This window comes from Sturnus vulgaris, chromosome 29, assembly GCF_052056855.1.
Source record: "Sturnus vulgaris isolate bStuVul1 chromosome 29, bStuVul1.hap1, whole genome shotgun sequence".
In the NCBI taxonomy this organism is placed as follows: domain Eukaryota; kingdom Metazoa; phylum Chordata; class Aves; order Passeriformes; family Sturnidae; genus Sturnus; species Sturnus vulgaris.
The window spans coordinates 404,487-428,792 of NC_142271.1; the positions used below are offsets into that span (position 1 = coordinate 404,487).

Consider the following 24,306-nt stretch of genomic DNA (forward strand, 5'->3'; position numbering starts at 1 on the left):
CACCAACACCACGGAGCTGAGGGTCTCCATCAATGGCAGGGCACCTCCTGGGTGGTTTGGATCACTGGACTTTATTTGCATGAAGATAAACTCGGAGCTTGTCTGTACAATTTCTCCTTAAGTACTTGTCAATGCTTAAAAAAATGAAAACCAAAAACAAACAGGGAGGAAAAGAAATCCTAAACCAGAAAGGAACAGTGCAGGCTACAATATCCAAACAGTACAATGCTTGTGAATAAATAACCCCCCTGGGTGGCTGTGGGGACTGCAGGGGGCTGCTGAACTCAGAACCCCTCAGGTCCTGGCTACCCCTTCCTGAGACAGCAGGAACAGTGTCTGGGTGGGGACTGGGTGGGCACAGATGCCCCTTTCTGCCCTCTCCCAGTTCCTAGGTGCCTGTCTCGGCTGTGGTGGTGCTGGTGGCGTTTTTGTTGGTTTTGCAGCAGAAGTATTGGTTCCAGATCTGCAGGAAGGCTGTCCGGAACTTTTTGATGCGGAAGGCGTAGACGATGGGGTTCATGGCCGAGTTGCCATGGGTGAGGAAGATGGCGATGTAGGTGAGGATGGGCGGGGTCTGGCAGGACGGGCAGAACAGGGTGATGCAGTTGAGGACGTGCAGAGGCAGCCAGCTGAGTGCAAACAGGAAGAGAACCAGCGCCAAGGACTTGGCGATCTTCAGCTCCTTGCCGTAGTACTTCTGGGGGTCATTGGAACTGGAGGACACCTTCTTGTTGAGCTGCTTGCGGATGAGGTTGAAGACCTCCAGGTAGATGAGCAACATCAGCAGCAGAGGAGGCAGGACCCAGACGAAGAAGTTGAAGTACACCATGTACTCCATGCTGATGACTGTCTCAAACTGGCATGTGATGATAAACTCCATGTGGCTGCTGTTCAGCTCCTGAGTCCTCTGCATCTTGTTGAGGTTGTTCCAGCCAAACAAGGGGGTAAGTCCCACCAGAAAAGAGACTATCCAACAGCAGGTGATGGCCACGCCTGCCCGCCGCGGCGTCACCACGCTCTTGTACCTGTGGGAGAGACAACAGCCACAGGAAGGAGTTAGACATGGGTGGGATGCTCTGCTTGGAGGTTGTGTGGCTCCAGGTGGAGTGGCAGTGGTGGGGTCGCAGCGCCCGTGCTGAGACAGGAGGATGTTCCTCCTTCCCTCCCCTGGAAGTGGGTAACAGCCTGTTCTGAAAATTGTGTTCACAGACTGGTTTCTCTGCCTGTGTCCTGGGATGGCAGAGACCCCAGACACAACCCGTGAGCTCTGGCGGATTGATGTCAAGCCATTAGCACCTGGAATGTGCCTGAGTGTCCAACCCTCATGTCTTGGAAGGAGTTCATATGCTCTGGAGCCCAGCTCCCATCCAAGCACCTGCACCCAGAGCAGCAGGTCACCCTCTCCTCCAGCCACGCACCAACCCTGCCAGCTCACTGTCCCAGACAATTGCCTTGTGCCTGGGGAGGAAATCGCCAGGAAAAGCATCCCATAGGATGTGCTGGGGTGGAGGAAGGATCTGCGGGTGCTAATGGAGCCCTGGGGAAGCTTTGGGCACAGGCTGTTCCTCTCCTAATGTGCTCGGACTGACGAAACCTTCTTTCCTGATGGGCTGATGCCAGGGGCGGGAGCAGGAGGAGGAGGAGGAGAGCTATGTTCTGGCTAGGCTCGGCTCCCTCCCTGATGCCCCTGGGGAGCCACTGGGGCTGGGCTCATCTCTCCAGAGCTCTCCAAGCGGGAAGTGCAGTCTGCTGGATTGATTTTTTTCCCCTGGCCCTCCAAAAAGCTTTTATTTGGAGGCTGAGAAGATTCACAGTCCCAGAGTTATTGCTTTCCACCAATGGGGATTGAACAAATAATGTTTTCCTGACTGTTTGCTGGGTCTCTCAGTGCTTCTGGTGTTAACACAACCATGGGGACCATCTGGAGGTGGCTGGCAAACCTGGATTCCCAATCCTGCTGCTCGGAGGTCCCTGCTGCAGGTCTATAGCCTTTACCTCTGATGGAAATTGAGCATTTTGGGCCTTTTTTATACAGCCAAAGACCCAAACCCACTGTCCCTTCTCAAGACCCCTCTCACGGGCAAGGCATCAAGGTGGGAGCTTGGAGTGGCACAGGCTGGAGGAGAGGACATCAGTCCCTGTGAGTCCAGAGGGTCCAGAGCCATTGGTCCCTGACAGCTTTCCTGAACAGACCTCCTGTGCTCTGGGAAAAGCTCCACATCCTGGTGGCAGCCAGGTCCCGTGGGAAAGAGGTGACAACGTGGGCAGCTGTTTCCGCTGAGATCCAAGGCTGGCTTTGGAGGGTGATTTATTCCTTGTGGAAAGGAGAGAGGGCAGGAGACCCTGAGAAAGGCACAGGGCAGGGAAAACTGGGGCATGGGCTGGGCAAGGGTCAGTGGGAAAGAACCAGCACTGGGGTCAAGTGAAGGGAATGGTGAGGAGGGCCCCAGAGAGCGGAGGATGGCAGAGAGATGCCAGAGACTCCCGTGGGAGTCTCAGGTCCTTGAGGAGGCTGATGTGCCCTCCAGCTCTGACACCCCACTGCCACCTCCCCAGGCTTTAACAGCTTGGGGAGTGACACCAGAAATAGTAACACCAACCCCTTCCCCAGCTCCTTCCTTCTTTGCAACCCCTGCAAGCTGTGTCCCATTTCTCACTCCTGGGAGTTTTCGGGGTCTTCTACTGACTTTGCTGGATGTGCTCCCACTCCAGGTGCTCCCGACCTGCAGAGCTGTGTGGGAGACATTGCCCAACACATAAAGCTGCTGAGCAGCAGTGGTGTCACCGCGGTCCCCAAACATGGTCCCAGACACAGGCTGCACCCCGTCTCACTGCACACCCATCTCTCTCCATGGTCTATATCCATCTTTGCCCCTTGCTGCAGTGGCGCCGTCTGGGAGCAGAACCTGGATCTCCCTGCTCCTCCCATCTCTTTGTCCCACAAGATTTGAGGGGGCACCTGCAGAAGCAGCCAGGGCAAACCTGGACATCATCCTCCACCCTGTGTGTGACATGGTCACAGAAAACTGGGAGAACCAAAAAACCCATAGAAAACAGCCATATCTGGAGCTTGTTACTCCTTCAAGCAACAAGACAAGGGCAGAGGCAGCTGCAGGAAATGTGCTCCCAGGGACCTGTGTCCACTGTCTCCATCAGCCCCACATGGAGAATGACAAAAGCTATAAAATTGCTCCAAGTTCCTTCTCCCTCCAGCCCACCAAGTCCATCCATCCGCTGGGTCTGACCATGGAGCTCTCATGGGGCTCAGCTGCTCCAAAGACCACAATCAAACTTCAATTCCTTTTACACTTTATTTTCCTTGGAGGTGTCCAAGGAATGCCTGCTGTGGCACTCAGTGCTCTGGGCTGGGTGACAAGGTGGAATATTACAGGTTGGAACTGATGTCTCAGAGGCCTTTTCCAAACTAATTGATTCTGTGATTCTGTAAACAGTGGAAGTGCAAGATCCCACCTAATTCTCAACCCTTGCCACATGGTGGGAGGACAGTTAGCAGAGGGACAAGGATAGACCTTGCTGTTCCCTATATTATTCATGGTTATGCCATAAAGAAAAATATTTTCTCATTTGTTTCATTTTGCATTAATATAATAGCGCTGGAGTTTGGGACAGTCTGGGAGGCAGAAGCACTAGAAAATGCTGATAATGGCTCATAGTTAATAAATAATCTTATTATTCTCATCAGCACCAGAGCAATTACCAGCATCATTGCAATTTTATTACTGCTGTTATTTTTATTAACAGCTTCGACTAAAGCATCCATGGTAATCATCACCCCCATTCTCATCCACTTTGGGTTTGTTTCCTCTGCCTGTGGGGGTTTGAGCCTGACTATAATTGGTAGATGTTCCCCTGGCCCTCCCTGAGTGGTGGTTTTTGCACCATCCCTTCCCCACAGAGATGGGCATTGACCCAAGCCCTCCTGGGTGCCAAGTCTAGGAGAAAGGACCAACAACCATCCAGCTTCATCGTGAGATGGGATGGGCAGGAACTGCGGTTGGGAACAAAATTGCCTTTGAGGGTTTGGAAGATAATGCCAAGAGGCAAAATGGCAATTATTGATAGAGCTGTTTGCTCCCCAGGGGAAGGGAGGAGGTGATGGGTGGAGATGGAGGCCAACAAATTGTCCCCAGGGGCTGCACAGAGCTGACAGGGAGACAGGGAACAGCTCTGCAGGGCAAGATGCTGTCTCCAGGAGAGTCTGAGGATGGAGCAGACACTGAGTAGCTTTTTCTCATGGAGATCATAGGATCCAAGAATGGTTTAGTAGGGAAGGGATTTAAATCCCATCTCCTTCCACCTCTGCCATGGGCTGGGGCACCTTCCACTAGCCCAGGTTGCTCCAAGCCCCATCCAACCTGGCCTTGGACATTTTCAGGCAGCCACAGCTGCTCTGGGCACCCTGTGCCAGGGCCTCAGCACCCTCACAGGGAGGAATTTCTTCCCAATATGCCATCTAACCCTGCCTCTGGCAGTGGGAAGCCATTCCCTGTGTCCTGTCCCTCCAGACCTTTATAATGGCCCCTGGCCATCACTCTGAAGACACCATCCACCCTCTTTTCTCTTTGGTCCTCATTCCCAGACTAAATTCAACTTCTCCTGCCACATCTTGATGTGTTCAGACCTCTGCATCCTCTGTGCTGCAGCCCAGGGAGCCCAGCTCAGCCCAGGTCCTGCTCTGGCCCCACCAGCCCTGGGCAGGCAAAGGCCCTGTGACCATTTCTGATATTAGGGCATATCAGATATTAGGTCTGAAAGCACCTGGGGAATAGAGCATTCATTGCTTTCATGGATTTCACCTTTGCCTTGGGGCCTGTTCCTGAGAGAGATGAGGGCTCGTATCCAAGATCCTGACCCAGAGGTCAATCCAAACCAAACGCTCCTCAAACATCTCTTGTTTTGTTTGAAAAAGCTTCAAAGACTCTAGGCCTGGTTTGAATAAAATGTGGAGGTTTTTAGCAGTTCTCTGATTAGTTTTTCTGTCCACAAAACACTTGCTGTTGTCCAGACAGTGCCAAGATGTGGCTTTGCTGGTCTTTGCTCTGGAGAGTTTATTGCAGTGCAATTCCTGGGGAATTAATTCACTAATGAAGACAGACCATTACTAATGAAAAGAAGCTGGAGCCAACGTGGCAGGGGGAAAGGAGGCCAAGCTGACATGAAGCTCATCTGCACAATGAACACAGCAAGACAAAGCAGCCAGACCATGTCTTGATCTAATTGAAAGTCTCTAGACAAAAGTGCTTTGATCTCAGAGGATTTAGATTCCTGCTCCTTCCTCCTGGCTGTATCTTCCCTTCAGATCTTTCAGTGTCTTGGAGGATGCTGGGTGGGAAAACTCAGATTGTTGGTGTTCAAAGCTGCTCAGAAATGAGAGAAATGCAAAGTGCTGTCTGGGATCTGCAAGGGTGAGGTCAGCCACAGCTCAGGGCTGGGAAAAGGGGGTCCCTGGGTACTCACAGAAAGTGCTGCAGAAGGAACTCTGATGGTAGAGCCTTTGTCACCTCTGATCCTGGAAGTGAAAGGTTGGTTCCTTCTTCATAGAATCACAGAATGGTAGCAAATGTGGGTTTGTGGCCACTGGTGGGTGTGTCACCATGTGAGTGGTGGCCTTGGGAGGGACAGAGGTCAACCAACATCAGTCAAAGTTGGTATTTGGATGGGCATTACAGCTTCTTCTTACAAATGCTTGGAATGGAGAGACTGATCCTATCAGCACCTCCTTGGGATACGTGGGGGATTGTCCTGATCCCCAAACCCCAGAATAATAGCTTGACAAAAGCCAGCTGGCAAGTAAAGGCATAAAAAACGAGTCTGGTCTTTGAGGCGAGCCAGAAGAGCACATCCAGCAAGGACATTGGTATTTGTTGGTGCTGGAGCCCCTGTCCTGCACCAAAGTAGCCCAGCAGTCTCCATCAGCACAGCATTTCCAGCCTGACATCTTCATCCTACCACAGAGCCACTTCCCAGTGCTCCAAAGAGACCTGGAGGACCCTGTGTGTGACCCTTCCCAGCACCTCTAGCTGGTTGGTCTGCAAGAGATTTGAGCTGTGGGAGAAAACTGAGAAGTGCCCTGGGACAAGAGGGAGTGGGAAATATGGTGGGAGGGGACAGGCCAGGTGGCTGTGACATGGAATCCTGGCCTCAGGCTCTGCCTTGGGGACCTGATTTAAAAGGAGCTGAGGAGGAAAATCTCTTCCTGGTACCTCACCCATGCCTGTCTGCTCGGGGTGAGGGACAGCTGGATGAGGACAACAGTGGCTTTTCTACAGGTGTCACTTTTGGAGGGTTCCCAGGGCAGGAGAGGCACCAATGGCAAGAGCACCTTTAACCCACCACTCACATGGGTGGGGCTGCATCCCAAATCTCTACCTGGAACCTCTCTGGCAACCACTGAGCCCAGCTCAGGGCTGCCCTGTTCCCATTTACCACCAGTCCAGAGCTGGCACTGGGACAGCCCAGTGGGCTGTGGGTGCCTGCTGCTCCCTGGGCTGTGCTGTGAGGAGAGGAGGGCACAGGACGTCTAAAGCTGAGAAGGAGTCCAGGTCTCTGAGCTGTGATTCCAGAGGTCTCATTGCATGGCTCTCACTGCAGCACTCCTGTTACTCTGCCCTGCAGAGCACTCAAGCACAGCTAGGACCACCCCACTGAGAGAAAGGGAAGGATTTTCTCATCGTGTGGTGTCTTTGCTGTTTGGCCCAGCTCTGAGAGCAGCTGGCACCTTCCTAACCTGGCAGCTCAGCCCACACGTGGTGACCTGGAGCTGCAGACACTCCTGCCTCCCCAGAGAGGACCTGGGCATGAGAAGCCTCTTCTTTGAGGATCTCTGCTCCCTAAACACTTCGGGTTTCCTCCACCGTAGCACAACAAGATGGTTCCACACCAGGAGGTTTCTTCACGCAAACCTCCCCCAAAGCCACCAGGAGAAACCCCAAAAGCATGGGGGAGGGTGGATGTGTGCATCGCACTGCTGACCATTCTGGTCTGCCTGTGTTTAGGGTTTTGGTTTTACCATCCCAAAATGGTGACTCTGTAGGAATCATTCTGCAATGAGTGCCTGCAAAACACAAACAACTCTGGCCAGGCAAAGCATCTGGCAAGACCTCTGGATGTTTGCAATCACCTCTAATAGTCAGAAATTCTCTAATGGATGCTGGTGAGGGTGATTGAGGAGAACAAACTGAGGGTGACTGAGGAGAACAAATTCATGCTGCCAAAATTGACTGGACTTCCCATATACCAAAACCCTGAAGTCCCTAGGGCTTTGATGAGGGCTTCATTCAGTGGTGGGAGAAGCTGGAGCTGGTCACAGTTCCAGCAAATGGCAAGAGAAAAACATAAAAATGGGGCTCTGTGCTTTGGGCTTTGTCAGAGAAGGTTGTGGAGGGACCTGGAGCATTTGCAGGTGTCCTGGGGTCCAAACAGGGAATGCTGCTGCCTTGGTGTGGGTTCAGCTTGCCCCAACACATTTCTCAGGACCTTGGAGGCATCCTGAAATCCTTGAGGACTACGGAGGGATGTGAGCACATCCAAAAGCAGCCCTAGGGACACAAACATCCCCACAAGAAGCTGAAGAAATAAGGCAGAAAAGAGTTTTATGTGCTAAAATGGTTGGAAGGGGGAATGATGCCTCCATGGGGCAGCCTGGCCATTCCAGCTTATCTTCAGCCCAGACTGGCAGTACCAAAATGAGGATCCATCAGGGATGTCCATTCAGATGGCAATTACAGATGTGGGAAAAGGTGACCCCCAGCTCCAGCCGGGGTCAACCCAGAGCCTGGCCACATCTCCCCAACTCTGCCACTGTCCTGATGCCACCAGTCCCAATAGGACCAAACCTCAAAGCACAGCACACACAGAGATCAGCCCATCCTGAGCTTGGCACCTCCTGTGTGGACATCACTCTCAGCGGGTTTTCCTGCTCAGAGCCTCAGGAGGTTTCTCTGCTCACCCATGTCCCCACAGTGCCCAGCTTGTTCTGAGCTAAACCTGCTGTATTTCAGGTTCCAGTGACAGGATTACATCTTTTCCTGCAGAGCCAAGGAGACTTGTCCTATCCCACCTTTGGTCCCTGGAGCCGGGAGCAGCCACAACATCCCACCAGGCTGGCTGAGCTCCCCACACCCCTCCTAGAGCTGGATCCATGCCTCCCTCTGGGTGTCTGTGCCGCTGCACTGCCCCGGCTCTGGCAATGAATCACAGCCTTTGGGAACAAACCGCAGGCTTCCAGTAAGTGCAGAGTTTCTTTCAGATCACTTGCCCAGCTGTCCTCAGCTCAGAGGTGGGGGGTGAGCAACCACAGCAGCTCCACCAAGAACCAGGACCGAGAGCTCCCCTGGAGTATCCGAGAGGCTCCCACCGTGACCAAGTGCTGCAGGGCAAGGGGGAGCACGGGAGGGAAATCTCGGGGAGAGAGGATGGAAAGCACAGACACCTCACACTGACGGATCCTTCCTTCACCCGGTGTGGAGGAGATGTGGCTGCTGTTCAAGGAAGGTGAAGGAGTGCGAGTTACCCACTCTGCTCAGAGAGGATTTTCCTCCATCCTCCAGCAGCATCCCTCACCCCAACAGCCAATATCAATCCTTTCTGCTCAGAAAACTAATCTTGTTCCCAAACTGAGCTTGGTTTTCAGTCTGAGACTGCATCCTGACATGGACTCTATTGCTGCACAAGCAGATTCTCAGCAAGGACCATTCACCCTGTGCTCAGCCCCTCATCCCAAATGTGTGTGTGCAGGTTAAGCAGGGAGCTGGGATGCCCAGGCCATCCAATGCCTGAGGGAAATGACAATTTAGTTTGTGTCTATCAGTGAGCACTGCCCTCCAAACCCAGACAGACCCTCCCAAAAGGAGCTGTGAGACCCCGATGCCATGGGCAGCACCAAGTCCATCCAAGGGTGCCGAGTGGGTGGCTCTGCTCTGGACACACCAGCCTCCTGCTGCCATGTGACAGTGTGAGGGTGCACCCAATGGCCCTGGACAGTGGGGCACAAGTCCCACTGAGCCATAGTTTTGCACCCAGGCAGTTCCCGAGCTCCTGCCCACCTCTACCATGTGTGGTCAGGACCCTCCAGGACCCCTGAATTTTCCTGAACCTCTGGCTTCTTCCTCTAGGATCCTGAGGTAGGTAGGAGGGAAGTGATTTAACACTATTGGCAATGGCTGCAAAATCATGAAACAACTGCAGAATCTCAGAACTGGTGATGTTCTCTAAAAAAATGTGATGCTCTCGTCTTTTGGCTGCTGCTTTCAGGCAACAACATTCTGAGCAAAGCAAAGTGTGAGAAATGCTGCTTTAAAAAAAAAAAAAAAAAGAAGCAGAAGCTGAGATTATTTTATAGCCTCAGGACTTTGGGAATTAGGACACAGAGAGAAGGACAGCTTGGTCCCCAAGAGATGGGGGTGAGGTGAAATCTGCAGAACAGTGTGATGAGCACCATGGACTTGTCTCCAGTGCTGCCCCTGTGCAATATATTTCCTGGACATTTTTAGTGTCTAAACAGTTTTGTTGTCAAAAAGAGGAATTTGCTGTGTGAGCTTCTCCTTAGAGAGGGGTCTGAATCCGAGGGTGGCTCCCACACATCACAGGGATGAGTCGACTGTGTTGTGGGAGCAGCCCCACCTCCAGCAGAAGACAATTTCAGGCAGAGCCACTCAACCCCATGTGCCTCTCTCTCTGGCCAGGTTGGATGGGGCTTGGAGCAACCTGGTCTAGGGAAGGTGTCCCTGCCATGGCAGGGTGTGGAATAGGACGAGCTTTTAGGCCCCTTCCCACCCAAACAATCCCATCATTCTGTGGCAGTGCTGGAGGTGTTTCTCACCCAGTGCTGTAGTAGGATATCAACCTGCTTGGCCAGGAGCCTCAGGTCATCTTCCCTTGCTGTGCTGGGCCATCACTTGTGGATTTGGCCACCTCCAGGGGTGTCACATAACAGCTCTGCCCCTGCCATAGCAATTAGCCAGGAGCTGATTGTCCAGACCCAATTCAGCAGAGTATCTGTGTGATCAGATAAGTGAGGATGAGGTATTGCCTGAGTACAAAGGAGACGGGATAAACAGCAGCTTTTGGCAATCTTCAGTGCAAATCCAGGGCTTGGCTGGATAAAAGTGGCGGGTTTATAATTATTGCTTGTATTGCACTTGATTTTCATATGCATTGCATATTTTGGTTCTTTATGCAAAAGAACCTCTTTGAAATGAGGACTCTGAAAGTCAGCCCTCGAAATTTAGAAGGGAGAGGGAAGAAGGGAGAACGAAGAAAGAAAGTAGCTCTAAAACCCACTTAAAATCCCAAATGTGACAAATGTGGCTCTGAGAAATGGAAATGGGACAGCAGATATAAAGTGCCTGATATGACTGGGCTCCTAGAGCCTCTGTCGCTCAAAGTCCATCCCACAAAACACTGAGCTGCAGAGGGAAACTGGCTGTGCTGGGAGGGAGGTGCCAGCTGAGGAAGTGCCCAGTGCCACCACCCTTCCCTGCTGGTCACCACCACAGTGCCCAGCAAAGGCCAGCTGGGGCTCCAGGGGAGGCTTCCAGCCAGGAGAGTCTGGAAAACATCAAGAACCATTAAAAGGTAGGAGCAGGTCTGGGACCCCAAGGAAAAGGGAAATGAAGAGGGGTCTTGAGAGCTGCTGTTGTTGTTGTATCTGCATTCAAAGAAACATCAAGATCTGCTCCCCAGATAAATGGGAGGCAGGAAACTGGAGATAGAATCTCAATTAAGAGGCACCAAGTAAGCCTCAGAGCAGGGCTGAGGTGGGTCTTTATCTCTCCAATGCAGAAGGACTCATCAGTAAAAAAAGAGATATCCTAAATTACAGTTGGAACAAAATTTTGGTATTGGCTGCCTTTTCATTTCTTGGGTTTTACACTTCTCTTGCTAACCTGACTCCTGATTTTGCAGTCAACAACTAAAATCCTCAGTTTTTTAGGCTGCAACTGCAACTTGTTATTGGATCATAGCACAATTTGTCACTGCAAAGGGAACATTTCCTTTCTTGCACTTAACCCAGTTCAAAGATTAGGACATTCAAGACTGAAAAGTTGGCCAGAGGTTCCCAAAACGAAGGGGGTTTTTTCTCCACCCAATGCCTAGAGGAGAATTAGCTGTGCTGATGAGATCTACTGTTTCAAAACCTCACAGGACACAGTAACCCAAAACAACCAGTCCAGCACCTTCTGTCCAATGCATATTTCCCCTGATGAAAAGATCAATTTCAAATGCAAAAGCAGCTGGATTCATTTAAGTTTTTTGGTTGTTTTTATTTGTGGGTTTTGTTTTTTGGGGGTTTTTTTGTTTTTTTTTTTTGTTTGTTTGTTTGTTTTTGTTTTGGTTTTTTTTTTTTTTTTGGTTGTTGTTGTTGTTTTGGGTTTTTTTTGTTTGTTTGGTTTTTTTGTTTGGTTGGGTTTTTTTGTTTTTGTTTTGTTTTTGGTTTTTTGTTTTTTTTTTTTAATTAATTGGTTATATGTAGTTTCAACTGGTGGAAATAATTTTGGAGGTACCAATTTGGGCTACGGTTTGCTTCAAAACACAAGTCTCCACAAAGCTTAAGTAAAACCTGTGTAATTACCCCCTCCATACATCATAAAGATGGAAGAAGTAACAGTCAGAGGACATGTGTGTAAAGCCATTGGGTTGTTTATCTTGGAATGAATCTGAACAGTAAATCTATATCTCAGTCAGTCAAATGAAATGCCAAATTGGAAGAAAAGGCTCCAGTTAAGACCACAATTAAATGTTCCCTCACCTCTGAGAATCTGTCACCAGGAAAACAAATTAAAAGTGCAAATGCAAAGAAAATCGGAGGTTTATTTGCACTCTGTTTTCTCATTTAGATTAAAAGATTGTTTATTTCCTTGGAAGAAAACTGGGAGGCCTTGTTCCCTGGGAGGAAGCAGCTCTGTATTTCCATCAGGATGGTGGAGAGATCTGAGACCCAAGATCAGGTGTTGCAGTGAAATGCCTCAGTTGGGCCTAATTTACAGCCTGTGCATGTTCCTAATTACTCTGGTCTTAATTCTAGGCAAGGAACAATGGGCAGACACAGGCTAAGGCTGCCCAGGTAGCCTGGCTGGCTCAGGCCATGGAGATGAGGGACATATGGACCAGGATGGAGGTCACGGAGCTGCTCCAAGGGCTGGAGCTCCCTCTGCTTTGGAGCCAGGCTGGGGATGTTCACTTGGAGAAGAGAAGGCTCAGGGGAGACCTCAGAGCCCCTTCCAGTGCCTAGAGGGGCTCCAAGAGAGCTGAAGAGGGACTTCAGACAATGCATAGAGGGAGAGGACAAGAGGAAATGGTTTCCCACTGCCAGAGGGCAAGGCTGGATGGGATATTGGGAAGGAATTGTTCCCTGTGAGGGTGGTGAGGTCCTGGCACAGGCTGCCCAGAGAAGGTGTGGCTGCCCCATGCCTGGAAGTGTCCAAGATCGGGTTGGACAGGGCTTGGAGTAACCTGGGCTAGTGGAAGGTGTCCCTGCCCATGGTAGGGGGCAGAACAGGGTGAGCTCTGAGGTCCCTTCCCACCCAAACCAGTCTGGGATTCTGGGATTCTGTGGAATGCATTTCCCTCTCCCTGAGCCTCAGCAGAGCCAGGGCTGCCTGTGGGTGGGGAGCAGGGCTGGGATGGGGGGGGATCCCCACAAGACCCCCTCATATGTGGGTCACAGAGAGTGGAATGAGATGATCTTTAAGGACCCTTGCAATTCTAACCATTCTAGGATTCCATGATCCCCTGGAAAAAAGGGGTGTCAATGACTGCCCCATCCTCAACCCAAGAAACTTTAACTACAGCATCTCCTGGATTCTGGGATTCCAGGTCTTCTGCTATTGGAGCACTTTGAGCTCCCTCAGAGCAAACAAACCTCCTTGAGCCCATAAAGATCCTGTGTCTCAGCAGTGCTGAATGTGGGGAATGAGCTCTCTGAAATTAGACCCATCTGAGCTACACCCATGCTGGCTCTGCTCAGGCTTTGCCAGGTCCATCTGGACCCAGACCTGAGCCCTTGGCTCTCCCAGTTGGGACCACTCAGTGGAGAATGGAGCCTTCACACCAAGAGAAATGAATGTATTCCACAGGTAAAGGCACTAAGTGTTGTTATCAGAGCAGAAAAGAAAGAGGAATAATTTAATCTGTAGGATTGTGCTAATTCTGGTGATGTCTGAGGCAGCATTTCTCAGCATCAGCCCCTTGCTGTTGTCAGAGAGAGCATCACTCCCTCTGTGAACAGATGGAGAGACTGAGTCGCAGAGGGGATCTGTGATCTGCCAAGATGGACCAAGCTGAATGAGAAAACATCCCTGGTGCCAGGAGCTGGCACTTCACTTCTTTGAAGGAGGCCAAAGAAAATCATCCCCATCTCTGGTTGCAGGGAGAGAAATGGCCTGGAGAAGATGGATAGACAGCCATGGCAGCAGTGTCCCAGCTTTCTGTGCCCTCCATAGGGGAATGATGGAGGGGTGATTTTGCCACCTCAGGCAGGGGTGGGACAGGGGGATGTCACCTCTGTGTCCCCACAGTCCTGCTGGGCATGGCTGATACCTGAGGTCTGTGTGCACAAGCACCAGAGCTGGTGCCAGAACAGCACAGAGGGAGGCTGGGAGGGACACACAGGAAAAGCTGGCGAAGAAATCTCTTGTCCTCCTCCAGCTCCTTTTTGTGATCAGATACTTTGGTACCTGACAAAAACCCAACAAAGCCATCCAAGATTGTAACAGCTGCTGGTCATAGTTGCCTGCTCAGTGCCAGGGGGGCAAAGCCCAGGGAAGGAAGGGATGGGGTAACAATGGGAAATGCAGTGAGAAGGAGGGTGAGGGTGCAAGGGGGAGGTGTTGGGTCCCACAGTGGAGAGAAAGGCAAACCCAGATGCCCCAAATCTTTCCAGTGTCTGATCCTGCTCTGTTCTTTCCTACATCACCAAACATGGCCCTTCCTCCCCTATTTGCCCCCATCACCCATCAGCCCTTAGCCCACAGGACTCTGTAAGGAGGAGGATCTCAGTTTTTCAGGGTTATTTCATCCTCTCTTGCTGGTAGCATCACCAGTGATGTCACCCCTTCCCCCTGCCCTGCCCATCCGGCCACCCTAGGGAACAGCATCTCCATGCAGGGCTAGAGGTGTAGTGGGGGTGGCCAGAGTCCTCAGCTCATTGCTATTCTGCAAGACAACCCGCTGGCTCGGGGGTTTTTGTGGCTGCATTAGAGAGCATCCATTGTTTTTTTCTTGCCACTGGCCACCCTATGCAAGAGCCCCAGCAGCTGAGTGGCTGCACTTCCAGAGCAGGAACTCCCTGCCATGAGCCCAGGAAGTCTTTGGGACAGCACCTTTCCCATTCCATGCCTTGAAAGTTCAGGTCACCTTGGGTGAGAGGTGTCCCAAAAGTGCCACCTTGGGACACTCCTCCCAACCCCCTGGCAGCCCCAGCACTGGGCTCTGCCAGCTCGGCTGCTGTGTCCATCCCTGCTGCTTTTGGCAGGATCACTGTGAAAAATCATTCATTTGTCTTCAGGATAATCTAATGCAGTTGCTTTTAGCTCAGCTGTGCTGGCTGTCATTTCCCCAGGCTGAGACAGTGCTGTTGTCCCCCAGGGGATGAGCCTCTCGAGCTGTCCCCACCCCTCCCAGGAGTCTCTCACTCCTGTGGTCCCCTCCATGCTCCATGTCCTGCTGTTTGCAGAGACCACAGCCCTCCCCACGCTGTGCCTGGGCTTTCCTCACAACCCTGTGGGCAACATCCTTCAGGGGTTTTCCCTGTCCTTCCAGACAGAGGTTTTCTTCCAGCCCATCAGTTCCTCTCAGTCTGAAATTACTCTGGTGTGTGTCACAATGAAACTCATCTCCCAGGTTCTTTCACTGTGGTGCATCTCACACATTTTCCTCTTTTTTCCCCATCCTTCTTTGTTTTGCTATGACCTTTCTCCCCTCTGCCTCCACCTCAGGACACAGACATGCCAATGCACCACTCCAATCCCTTGGATGAGCCATTCCCTGTTGTCAGGCCGATTTTCAAGCACAGTCATTTGGATGCAGGAGCTTCACTGTTCCCATCCCTGATCCTTTGTCCAGCCCTGCCTCTTCTGCCTTGGAGACCCATGGACCTGCATGTCCCAGGCCATGCTGGGACAGGTCTCCTCTGAGCAGATCCCCATGTCCAACAGTCCCTGGTGTTTGGTACAAGCTGCTCTGAGGTATCCCAGACAGGGTCTCACAGAATCAATCTCCCAGATTGGGTCCAGCCTCCCAGGGGTCCCTCCAGATCCGAGTTTGGAAGTGGAGGCTGGTGGGCTTTGTCCCAGCTGTCTCCCACCTGACGTCATGGCCAAAGTTCTATTCCTGGTCAACAGAGCCAATCTGGCTTTTTAGGACACAGTTAAGCTTATTCTGACACCACAAATAGACTAAAAAACCTGGTGTGATTGACCTGGGGGTGTTAGAGGAGCTGAGGCTGGTTTGGCTGTTGGTGGCCACAGGGCACATATCCAACAAGAGCAGGACAGAGGCCACATGCCTGTGCCTTGTCTGGGCAAGGACACAGAGACCAGCCCAGGCCCCAGATCCAGTCAACGGGAAAGGCTCCAAAGTCAAGAGGAGCATCTGAGTCCAGCCTGCACCCCAGAGCAGTTTCTGAGCCCCTCTACACCCCAGAGTGGTGTCTGAGCTCCTCTGCACCTCCATGAGTCACTTATTCCTGCTCCATCACCTGCTCTGGATGATGTGGAGCGAAGGTGAGACCAGAGGTGGGACTGTCTCAGTAAAGGTCAGGCACCTCCCCTGGTTGGAGTCACATTCCTACATCAAATGGATGTAGGAATCATCATCATCATCCATCAAAGGGCTCCTGCATGCTCGGAGCCAGCTCAGCACAGACCATGGTGAGCTGGGCCTGACTCACCCCAACACCCAGCCTGCAGGGCCAGGCTGGGCTGGCAGGGGCTGGGACAGCTGAATCAGCAGCTTTTGCTTTGGCAGAGCCTCCTTCCTGGGGTGTTTTCCTTGTCTCTGTGCCAGCAGCTGCACAGGGCCCTTGTACATCCAGCCCAGAGGGGCATCACTGTCACCTCCACTAACCCAGTGCCCTGGGACACAGCCTGTCACTCCAGGAAAGGGAAATCCATGTCCTGGAAGTGTGGCAGTGTGTCTGGGTGTTCCCAGGCAGTTCTGGGGCCCTACAGCTCATCCATAGGTCTGTACCCCAGACACAGGAGCATCTCTCAGCTCCAGAGAGGGACCTGTCTGTCTGCCCCAGCATGTCTGGGTAGTCCTGGCTGTGGGTGCTCCTCACTTTCTGCTCGATGGGGACCTCATGGACCCTCTATGCTGGCATGGGATGAGGGAACACAGGCTGGTAGTGTAGACGGATTGATGGTACCACACCTGAACCGTGGCTATGGAGGTGGCAGAGATTTGCTGGGTTCCATCCAGACATCCCCACCTGGTTTGGTGTCTATTCCCTTCAGGATATGTTCCTGGGGAGCCACAGAATCACAGAATCCCAGAATGGTTTGGGTGGGAAGAGACCTCAAAACTCATCCCACTCCATCCCCTGCCATGGGCAGGGACACCTTCCACCATCCCAGATTGCTCCAAACCTCAGCCAATCTGGCTTTGGACACTTCCAGGCATAGGGCAGCCACAGCTTCTCTGGGCACCCTGTGCCAGAGCCTCACCACCCTGACAGGGAAGAATTCCTTCTCAGTATTGAACCTAAATTTCCATTCCTTTTCTGTTTGAACCCATTGCATCTTATTTCTGTCCTAAAGTTGAGCCAACCTGGCCTATTTAAGACACATTCTGCCTGTTTTAATACCACAAACGGCTACAAACCCACACTGTGATGCACCCTGGGCTGTGAAAGAATTTCACATGGAAATTCTTGGAATTCGTGGAATTTCATGGAATTACTGCAGGGATCACCAGGACTAGGACTGGATCCTGGAGGAGCCTGTCTCCAGAGCCCTGGGCACAGTCATGGCAGGACTGCAGTGCAGGAACAGAGGCCATGTTGTCCTGGCAAATCTCAGCTTCCACACCTTCCCTGTTCCCAGCCTCCATCCCTCACCCGTGGGATCAATCTGAGCCAGCCATGGTGCAGCTCAATGCCTCAGTTTCCCCATCTGCAGATGTGCTCTTGCTGGGAACACACCCTCAAATTTACTGGGGAAACATTGCCACGGGTCGATGTCCTACCCTGAAAATCAATAGAAATAGGTGAAAAGCACGATGCAAACATTCCCAGAGCAGGGTCTTGGAGTGCAGCAGCACCCAGGTAGTAGTAGTAGGTTTTCATTCATGGTCCTGAAGCACAGCCCTGGCAGACGTGAGCTCTGCTAAGGGACAGATGTGACATTGCTATTGGGGTCAGAGTGATTACAGAGCATGGGGACCACGCCTTGCCCACGCCTGGGATATGCAGGGACCGAGAGGGGGCAGGGTCCTGCTGCTCAGGAAGCCCATACAGGGTCTCTTGACGCCATTCATCTCCTCTTGCCCTTTAATTCAGAGAATTTGGGAGTCTGGAGCATCCCCGCACAGGATTCAGGGCTCTCATCTCCTTCCCTCTGCTCTGCCTGGGATGGAGCCTCCCACACTCAGCTCCTCACTGCATCCTAAACTGACACTCTCAAGCCCCAGCATTTTCCCTGCCATTCCAGGAGCTGGGAATGCTGCTGATATCCCCACTTGCCTCCCTGCAGCCGCATGGCAGAGTCTGGAGCTTTTGGGAGTGACCTGATTTTGTGTCTGCCAGCGAAGGTCTCGTGGCGCCGCTGCAGCAGCTGTGTGAGCTCCCAGCTCCTAATCCAGGCATTCCCTCGCCGAGGGAAGAGCCCTCATGGCTTTGATCCCTGACTTACACTATTCATGGCTGAAAATTATTCTGTGGATCAGAGAGTAGGGCTGAAAACCAGCTCACCTGGGTATTTACAGGTCTTTACCAGGATCTCAGACCAACAGAACCTGCTGGTAAATCCCTGCCCATCTCAAGGGCTCCGTGATTTTGGTGCTACTGGAATTGTGCTTCTGGCACAGCTTGTCTGTGCAGCCAGATCTGGTTGGAGCAGAGCTCGGTGGGAAATGTTGGCTCTGATGTAGCACCCACATGCTGAGCTGGTGCAGTCTGCTGGAAACTGTGGCTTGGAAACAGCCTCAAATCTGCAGACGCCTCCTTGGACTGTAATTCCTGCATTTTAATCTCCATCCTGGGTTCAGAGCTGTCTGTTCCATGGAATTAAGGTCTCCACATATCACTCTTACTTGCTAAAAATATACCTGGAGGAGTACAGCAAGGGATGAAAGAAGAGGTGGCTGCAGACCGACCAGTCCCCAAAATTCCTCCAGGTTAGGGAAAATGGGAGTGTTCTCCTTGGAAATGAAATGTGATCTCTCAGGGACGGGGCCTGTACAGATGGATGGCATCTTTTCACTGACTAATGGAGGTTGAAAGAAAATAGATGAGCTCCAGGGTGAGAGCTCTGAGTCACCTGGATGCTTTTGAAATTCCTCCGAATGTGAAACAGGCCTTGGAAGAGCTGTGGTTTGGCTTGCTCACTGGCCTGGCTGGACAGGAAAATTTCCTGGCACTAAATATTGGGAGTGCTGGAGAGATGTCCCATGGGCCCTTAGATGTTTTGGGAGCTTGGAACTTGGGCCTAACCATCCTAATGTTCTCTTCCTTGCTCATCCCATCGCAGCAGGTGCCCATCGCTCTCCTGCCAAGACCCTCCATGAAATCTTGGTCAAGGAATCATGGAATGGTTTGGTTGGAAGAGACCTCATCTCATTCCACACATGGGCAGGGACACCTTCCACTGTCCCAGGTTGCTCCAAGCCCTGTCCAACCCAGCCTTGGACACTTCTAGGGATGGTGCAGCCACAGCTTCCCTGGGACACCTGGAATGGGGAAAAGCCACCTCAGATGTGTCCAGCTCCACCACCCAGCTGGCTGAGGGCAACAAGACTTCCCAGGCTTCCCATGACTTAGCCCTAACTGGCCCCATGCATGTGGCTCTTGGCAGGACTGGAGAGGAGGTGAAAGAATGCTACAGTCCGGGGAAGAGCCTGAGCTCAGTTAGGAGCCTGGAAAACAGGGAGTCCAGGGGGGAAGTTTCCCCCTTCCCCCTTCCTGTCCACCCAGGAGCTCACATGTTGCCTGCACATCCCCCTCATTCACTGCAGTCCAGGGCTGAGGGATGTTCCTGCCACCCCTGAGCTGTTTTTTCTCACTCCAGATAGGGCACTCCTGAACCACCAAACAATGTCAGCGCTGTCCACAGAGCCACCCCCTAACACTGCTTTTACCTTGGGGTTTCCCCTTGCTGTGCGCCAGCCTCCTGCCCCCCATTTCCTAGAGAGTTCCAACCATTCTGATCTAACTTCCATGGCTCTGCAGCCTCACAGGTGTGCATTCCAAACCTTCAGCCACACCAAAGACTGCTCTCCCTGGTGGGATGCTCCTTGGGATGCTGCAGGGTGGGAAGGGCTGGGAGGATACCCAATGCCCAATACCTCAGGCACAGAGGGTGGAGGTCCTGGCTGTGGACAGAGAGACTCCAACACGAGGGCTCCTGCAAACATCAGATTCCTGCAGGTTTTCCCTTCCTGGCACGTTTTATAGTGTTTGAGGTGAGGTCACAAGGTGAGGACCCCCAGGGACATTCCAAGATAGGCTTGGGCTGCATCCACGCATTCAGCATCCCCAGCCAAGGGGTGGTTTGGCACATCCCAAGGACAGCAGCTCCTTTTGCTATGGCCCTTTCCAAAAGGCCTAAAACACATGTCAGAGCAGAGACAGGACCCCCGAGACAGCAGAGGCTGGTGCTGAAGGAGCTGCATTCCCCCAAAACATCCCTCCAGAACCATCTCCTCCAGCATCCTGCCTCCACCAGGATGCTGAGGGGCCGGTTCCTGCCGGACACCCCCAGCTGGCTGCTTCCCCTCCCTTTGAACTCGTTTCATCTTCCCCAAGCATGGCTGTGAGAGGGAAGTTTGGGCTGGGCTGGGGGACCCCGCTGTGCCCAGATGCGGGGGATCACAGGCTGGGGGTCCTGCTTGGCTGCCAGGCAGAGAGGAAGGATATGAGAGGCGAGGGGGAGTTTTCTACCAGCAAATCTATTTTAGGTGGTTTCCAGCTGTTCCTGTGGGGGCTGGGAAGTGGGGGACCCTCTGCTCTAGCCTGCTCAGTCCAAGTGATGCTCCTGCATCCCTCTAAAGTCAAGGAAAGGCCCCTTGGCGAGGAGGCAGCATCACTCAGGCCCCAGCAGCCAGGAGGGATCATATCCAGGAGTTGGAGCAAAGGGAGAGGGTTTGGTGGGATATCCCAGTCCCTTGACCATGCTGGGTGTGTGCTGGGTAGAGAAGGAAGAACAGGAGGTGCCAACTGAAATCCAAACAAGATCCCTCTCTATCTGATAAAATCTGCCTCCACCTTGCAGGAGGGGCCCGTGTCCCTCTGTGCTTCTGTGTCCACGGGAAGCGATGGATGCTGCTTTTGCATCTCCCACTGCCCTGGAGATACACCCCAAATATCTCAAGGCACCATTTCTTTCAGGAGAAACCCACCTCTGGGGCCACCATATTCCCAGCGTTCCCCCAGGACTCAGGTCTCCAGCAGTTGGGTCCATATGTTTTCTGGACCTGCAGGTTGTCCCCCAAACTCGCAGCCCAAGGGCCAGGGTGCCCATGGGGAGCCTGGAGCTGGAACCAGGCTGCCATGCACCATGTTCCCCATTTCCTGCCATTCTTCCCTGGAAGGAAGGAACAGGCTGCCCAGAGCAGCTGTGGCTGACCCATCGCTAAAAGAGTCCAAGGCCAGGCTGGAAGGAGCTCGGAGCAACCTGGGATAGTGGAAGGGGTCCCTGCCCATGGCAGGGGGTGTTTGTGTTCGCTCACAAACCTTTCAGGAATTCTGTGATTCTGTGAAATGCATTTCCCTCTCCCTGAGCCAGGGCTGCCTGTGGGTGGGGGGCAGGCTTGGAATGTGGGGGATCCCCACAGGACCCCCTCAGCCTCATGTGGGTCACGCTGGTGAGGATCCATCCTGTGCTTGTCTGAGGAATCCTGCTGGCACAGAAATGGGCTGCAGTGAGCACACTGTCCATGCCTGTGCCAGAGGGGATGTCCCTGCTCAGTGTCCTGGCTGCCCTAGGGATGAACCTGGGGCAGATATTCCCCACAACCCCCCCCACCAGCCTGCAAATCTCTGCCCAGATCTGGCTGCCATCACTGCCTGCAGCCCTCTGGGGATGCTTGGAGCTCTCCCAGGCACAGTGGCCACACATGGTCTTCCAGGGCCCTGAGTCCTGCCAGGGGCTTCAGGCTCTCAGCACCCACTTTGCCATTGCTGGATTCAGTGTCACAGTCAGGAAGGACTGTGAGAGCACTGCAAAAATGCTGTCACTGTCATCCTTAGCATCCTGCAACAGGCTGGCAGAAACTCAAGGCATTTCAGATTCGGGGAATATTCCTTAGTGGTGTTTCCTATCCTGTGTGCTATATACAGGGCACTACATCCTCTAAAATCACCACATGTACCAACTGCCAGAAATTCATGAAGTTGTAGGATCTTTAAGGTTGGGAAAGACCTCTGAGATACTTGAGTGCAACCATTAAGTTGATGAGGTTACAAAGCTTTTCAATATTAAAACAGGCTGTGAAAAGACAGAGGGAAATCTCCTGCTGCTGAGTGCTTGGGAACACAATAGGATCACAAAATTCAGGGTGGAAATTGCATGAGAAACGCCCATCCAAACTGTGAACAGTGTAATATTAATATTGCTCCCTGGGATCAGGACAGGAATCTCCCCTAAAAGGCCCATCTTATGCTCCGAGTCAGACAGGGAGTTAAAAATGGACTGGTTTGTTGGGAAAATGCCTGACAGGCTGCACTGCTCCTGTGGAGCCGCAGAACTCACACACCAGAGCCTTCCCTGCATGCAGGGGATGCGTGAAGCCCAAAAAAGCTCCAAGAGCAGTGACAGGGTGGGAATCACTCTGTGACACCAGCGGGCTGGGAGACAGTGACTGGGAAAATCACACCGAGGAAGTCGGGAACAGTCTGTGAAATCATGTGTGGCAGGCAGGGGGTGGGCAGGGATTGGATTTATCCTGCGCCCCCTCCTCTGTCTTGCACTCCTTCTCCAAGCAGCCTCTGCTGGTGGTGGTGGCTGAGGGAAAATCCCAAAGGAACACATCTCTGGCCTGATCCCATGGATCTAGGAACACCGAGCACTCTAGAGAAGCCAGGTGATCCCAACACAGGTGTCTCCTGTCCCTGTCTCCCTGTATGGGAAGGCAATTCCTGCCCCAGGAAGGGCCCTACACCCGCTGGGGTGTGGGCAGCACCAGCACAAGGGGGTTGGTGCCTTTCTGGGGTGTTGGTGCTGTAGAAGGGTCGGGGAACCCTCCAGCGAATTGCCTGAACTTCAAAAGGGTCAGTGGAGTGACACGAGTGCTCAGCTGGGCTGGGCTGCTTTCCAGCAATGCTCCCACATCCGGAACCTTGCGGGGCCCACGAGCCTGGCAAAGGTGTCCCCACAGAGCCAGGGGGTCTCACAGTGAGGGGCTGAGCCTGGCTGTGCTCGGGGGCACCGAGATCGGGTGTCACATCCCCTTCCAGCCCTGCTCACAGCCCCCGGTCCCACCGTGGCACCCAGAAATGCTTCCCCAGCCCAGCACGGCCCCGGCAGGGAGGGAGCAGGGCATAAAAAGGGTTAAATATCTCCTCCTGGAATGGAAGAGTTCGAATAAAGTGCTCAGATAAAGTGTTCCCCTCCTTTACGCCCCGAGGCACTTACCCTGAGCTTGGAATGGCAACAGATACAGAAGGGGAAAAACGGGGAAAGGAGTTAGTTATTTGAGGGGCACCCCATAGCAGGGGTCTCTCCTGGGTGAGGTTGCTCCATGAAACATGCCAGATTGTTACCTCTGGTTCCTCTGACAGAGCTGTGTCCCACAGCAAGCCACCCCTGTGCTCCCCATTGCAAGGGAAAAGCTGGGCTGAAAGCCAAATCTGTCGTCCCCTTTCCTCCTGGAGCACCCGGCTGGGGCTCTCCCATGTGTGGGGACACACTTTGTCCTGGCCACGGGGATCCCGTGAGGGACTGTCCCTCACTATCAGCTAACTGCCACAATGTGATCCCTGCCTGCACATCCAGCACCCCCTGAGCCCCCAAAAGAAGCTGCTGGAGGCTCCAGGACACCCTCCCCCCACATCCCCTCCGCCCAGCCTGCCTCGGTTGCTGCTGCGTGGAGGAAAGTCCTTTCTCCCATTGCTTCTCCTGGAATTTTAGGTTTCCTCACTCCCTCTTAACCTCCACAGCAGAGCTGGTTATGACGCCGTTTCCTACCTGACTGGGATCTTCACCCGCAGGTACCGATCCACGGCGATGGCCAGGAGCGCCAGGATGGAACTCTCCGTGAGGATGAGGACGGGACAGGCCACCATGAGGCAGGTGTAAAACTCGGTCTGGGGTCCGATGTTGATGATGATGGCCAGGGGGATGACCAGAGCCCCCACGGCCACGTCGGCCACCGCCAGCGAGACGATGAAGCAGAAGGTGGCATCCCGCAGTGCCTGGTTCATCTTCACAGCCCAGATGACCAGGATATTGCCCGGCACGGACACCAAAGCGATGAGCACTTCGATGGAGATGTAGGCAGCCTGAAAGGCTGAGATGGGGTGTGCCATGATGCTCCGGTCCGCCCTGCTCCCGTGTGGTTCCTCGGTCACCTGCAAATGCACAGGGAGGCGGTGAGAGAGTGGCATCGCTGACTGAGCTGCGAGCGGGATGGAGCGTGTGCGAGGGGGTGGGAAAAACCCCCTCCCTTCTGTGCCGTCCCCCGGGGCTCCGGGCCCCCCGCCCCTCCCGAGCTCATCCCGCACCCACCTCCATCCCGTAGCGCGACTGCTCCCGGCGCTGAAGAGGGAGCGGGAGCCGCCAGACAGTCCTGGGAGAGCGGCGGAGCCCCGGGAGCCTCTATCGGAGCCCTTCGGGGGAGGGTCTGCAGCGAGATCCCCGCTGGCCCCTGGCTGGATCCCCTCCCTGCAGCCGCCTGAGCCCCGAGCCCCAGCAGCCGCCGCCCGCCCCCTCCCGCCCCCGACCCCTCTCACCTTGTCCTGCAAACCCAGGGCTTGTTTTGGGGCGCCCTCACGGTCGGAGAGGCAGCGCTGTCCTCCCGCAGGGCAAGGCGGGGCTCATGCTGGGGGCGGCCGGGGGACCCCTGCGGGAACCGGGCTGACCGCGGCCGCCGGGGCTGCGCTCGGTCCCCGGTGCCCGGCACCGCTCGGCTCCC

The 24,306-nt window shown here is 53.4% G+C and overlaps 1 protein-coding gene across 2 annotated transcripts; it reads right to left on the reverse strand.

Moving 5' to 3' along the window:
* Positions 1–52: 52 nt before the first annotated feature.
* On the reverse strand, positions 53–24,306 carry LOC106862788 (adenosine receptor A1). Of its 2 annotated transcripts, XM_014892003.2 has the most exons (3): positions 24,125–24,306; positions 23,361–23,743; positions 53–1,025 (listed from the first exon to the last, which is right to left on the reverse strand). In XM_014892003.2, exons 2-3 carry the CDS (start codon positions 23,699–23,701, stop codon positions 389–391), a joined length of 978 nt encoding a protein of 325 aa, XP_014747489.1. In that variant the 5' UTR covers positions 23,702–23,743; positions 24,125–24,306; the 3' UTR covers positions 53–388. The 2 variants fall into 2 exon arrangements, with proteins under 2 accessions (XP_014747489.1, XP_088036714.1); XM_088180588.1 differs by lacking the exon at positions 24,125–24,306 and having other exon boundaries at positions 23,361–23,826.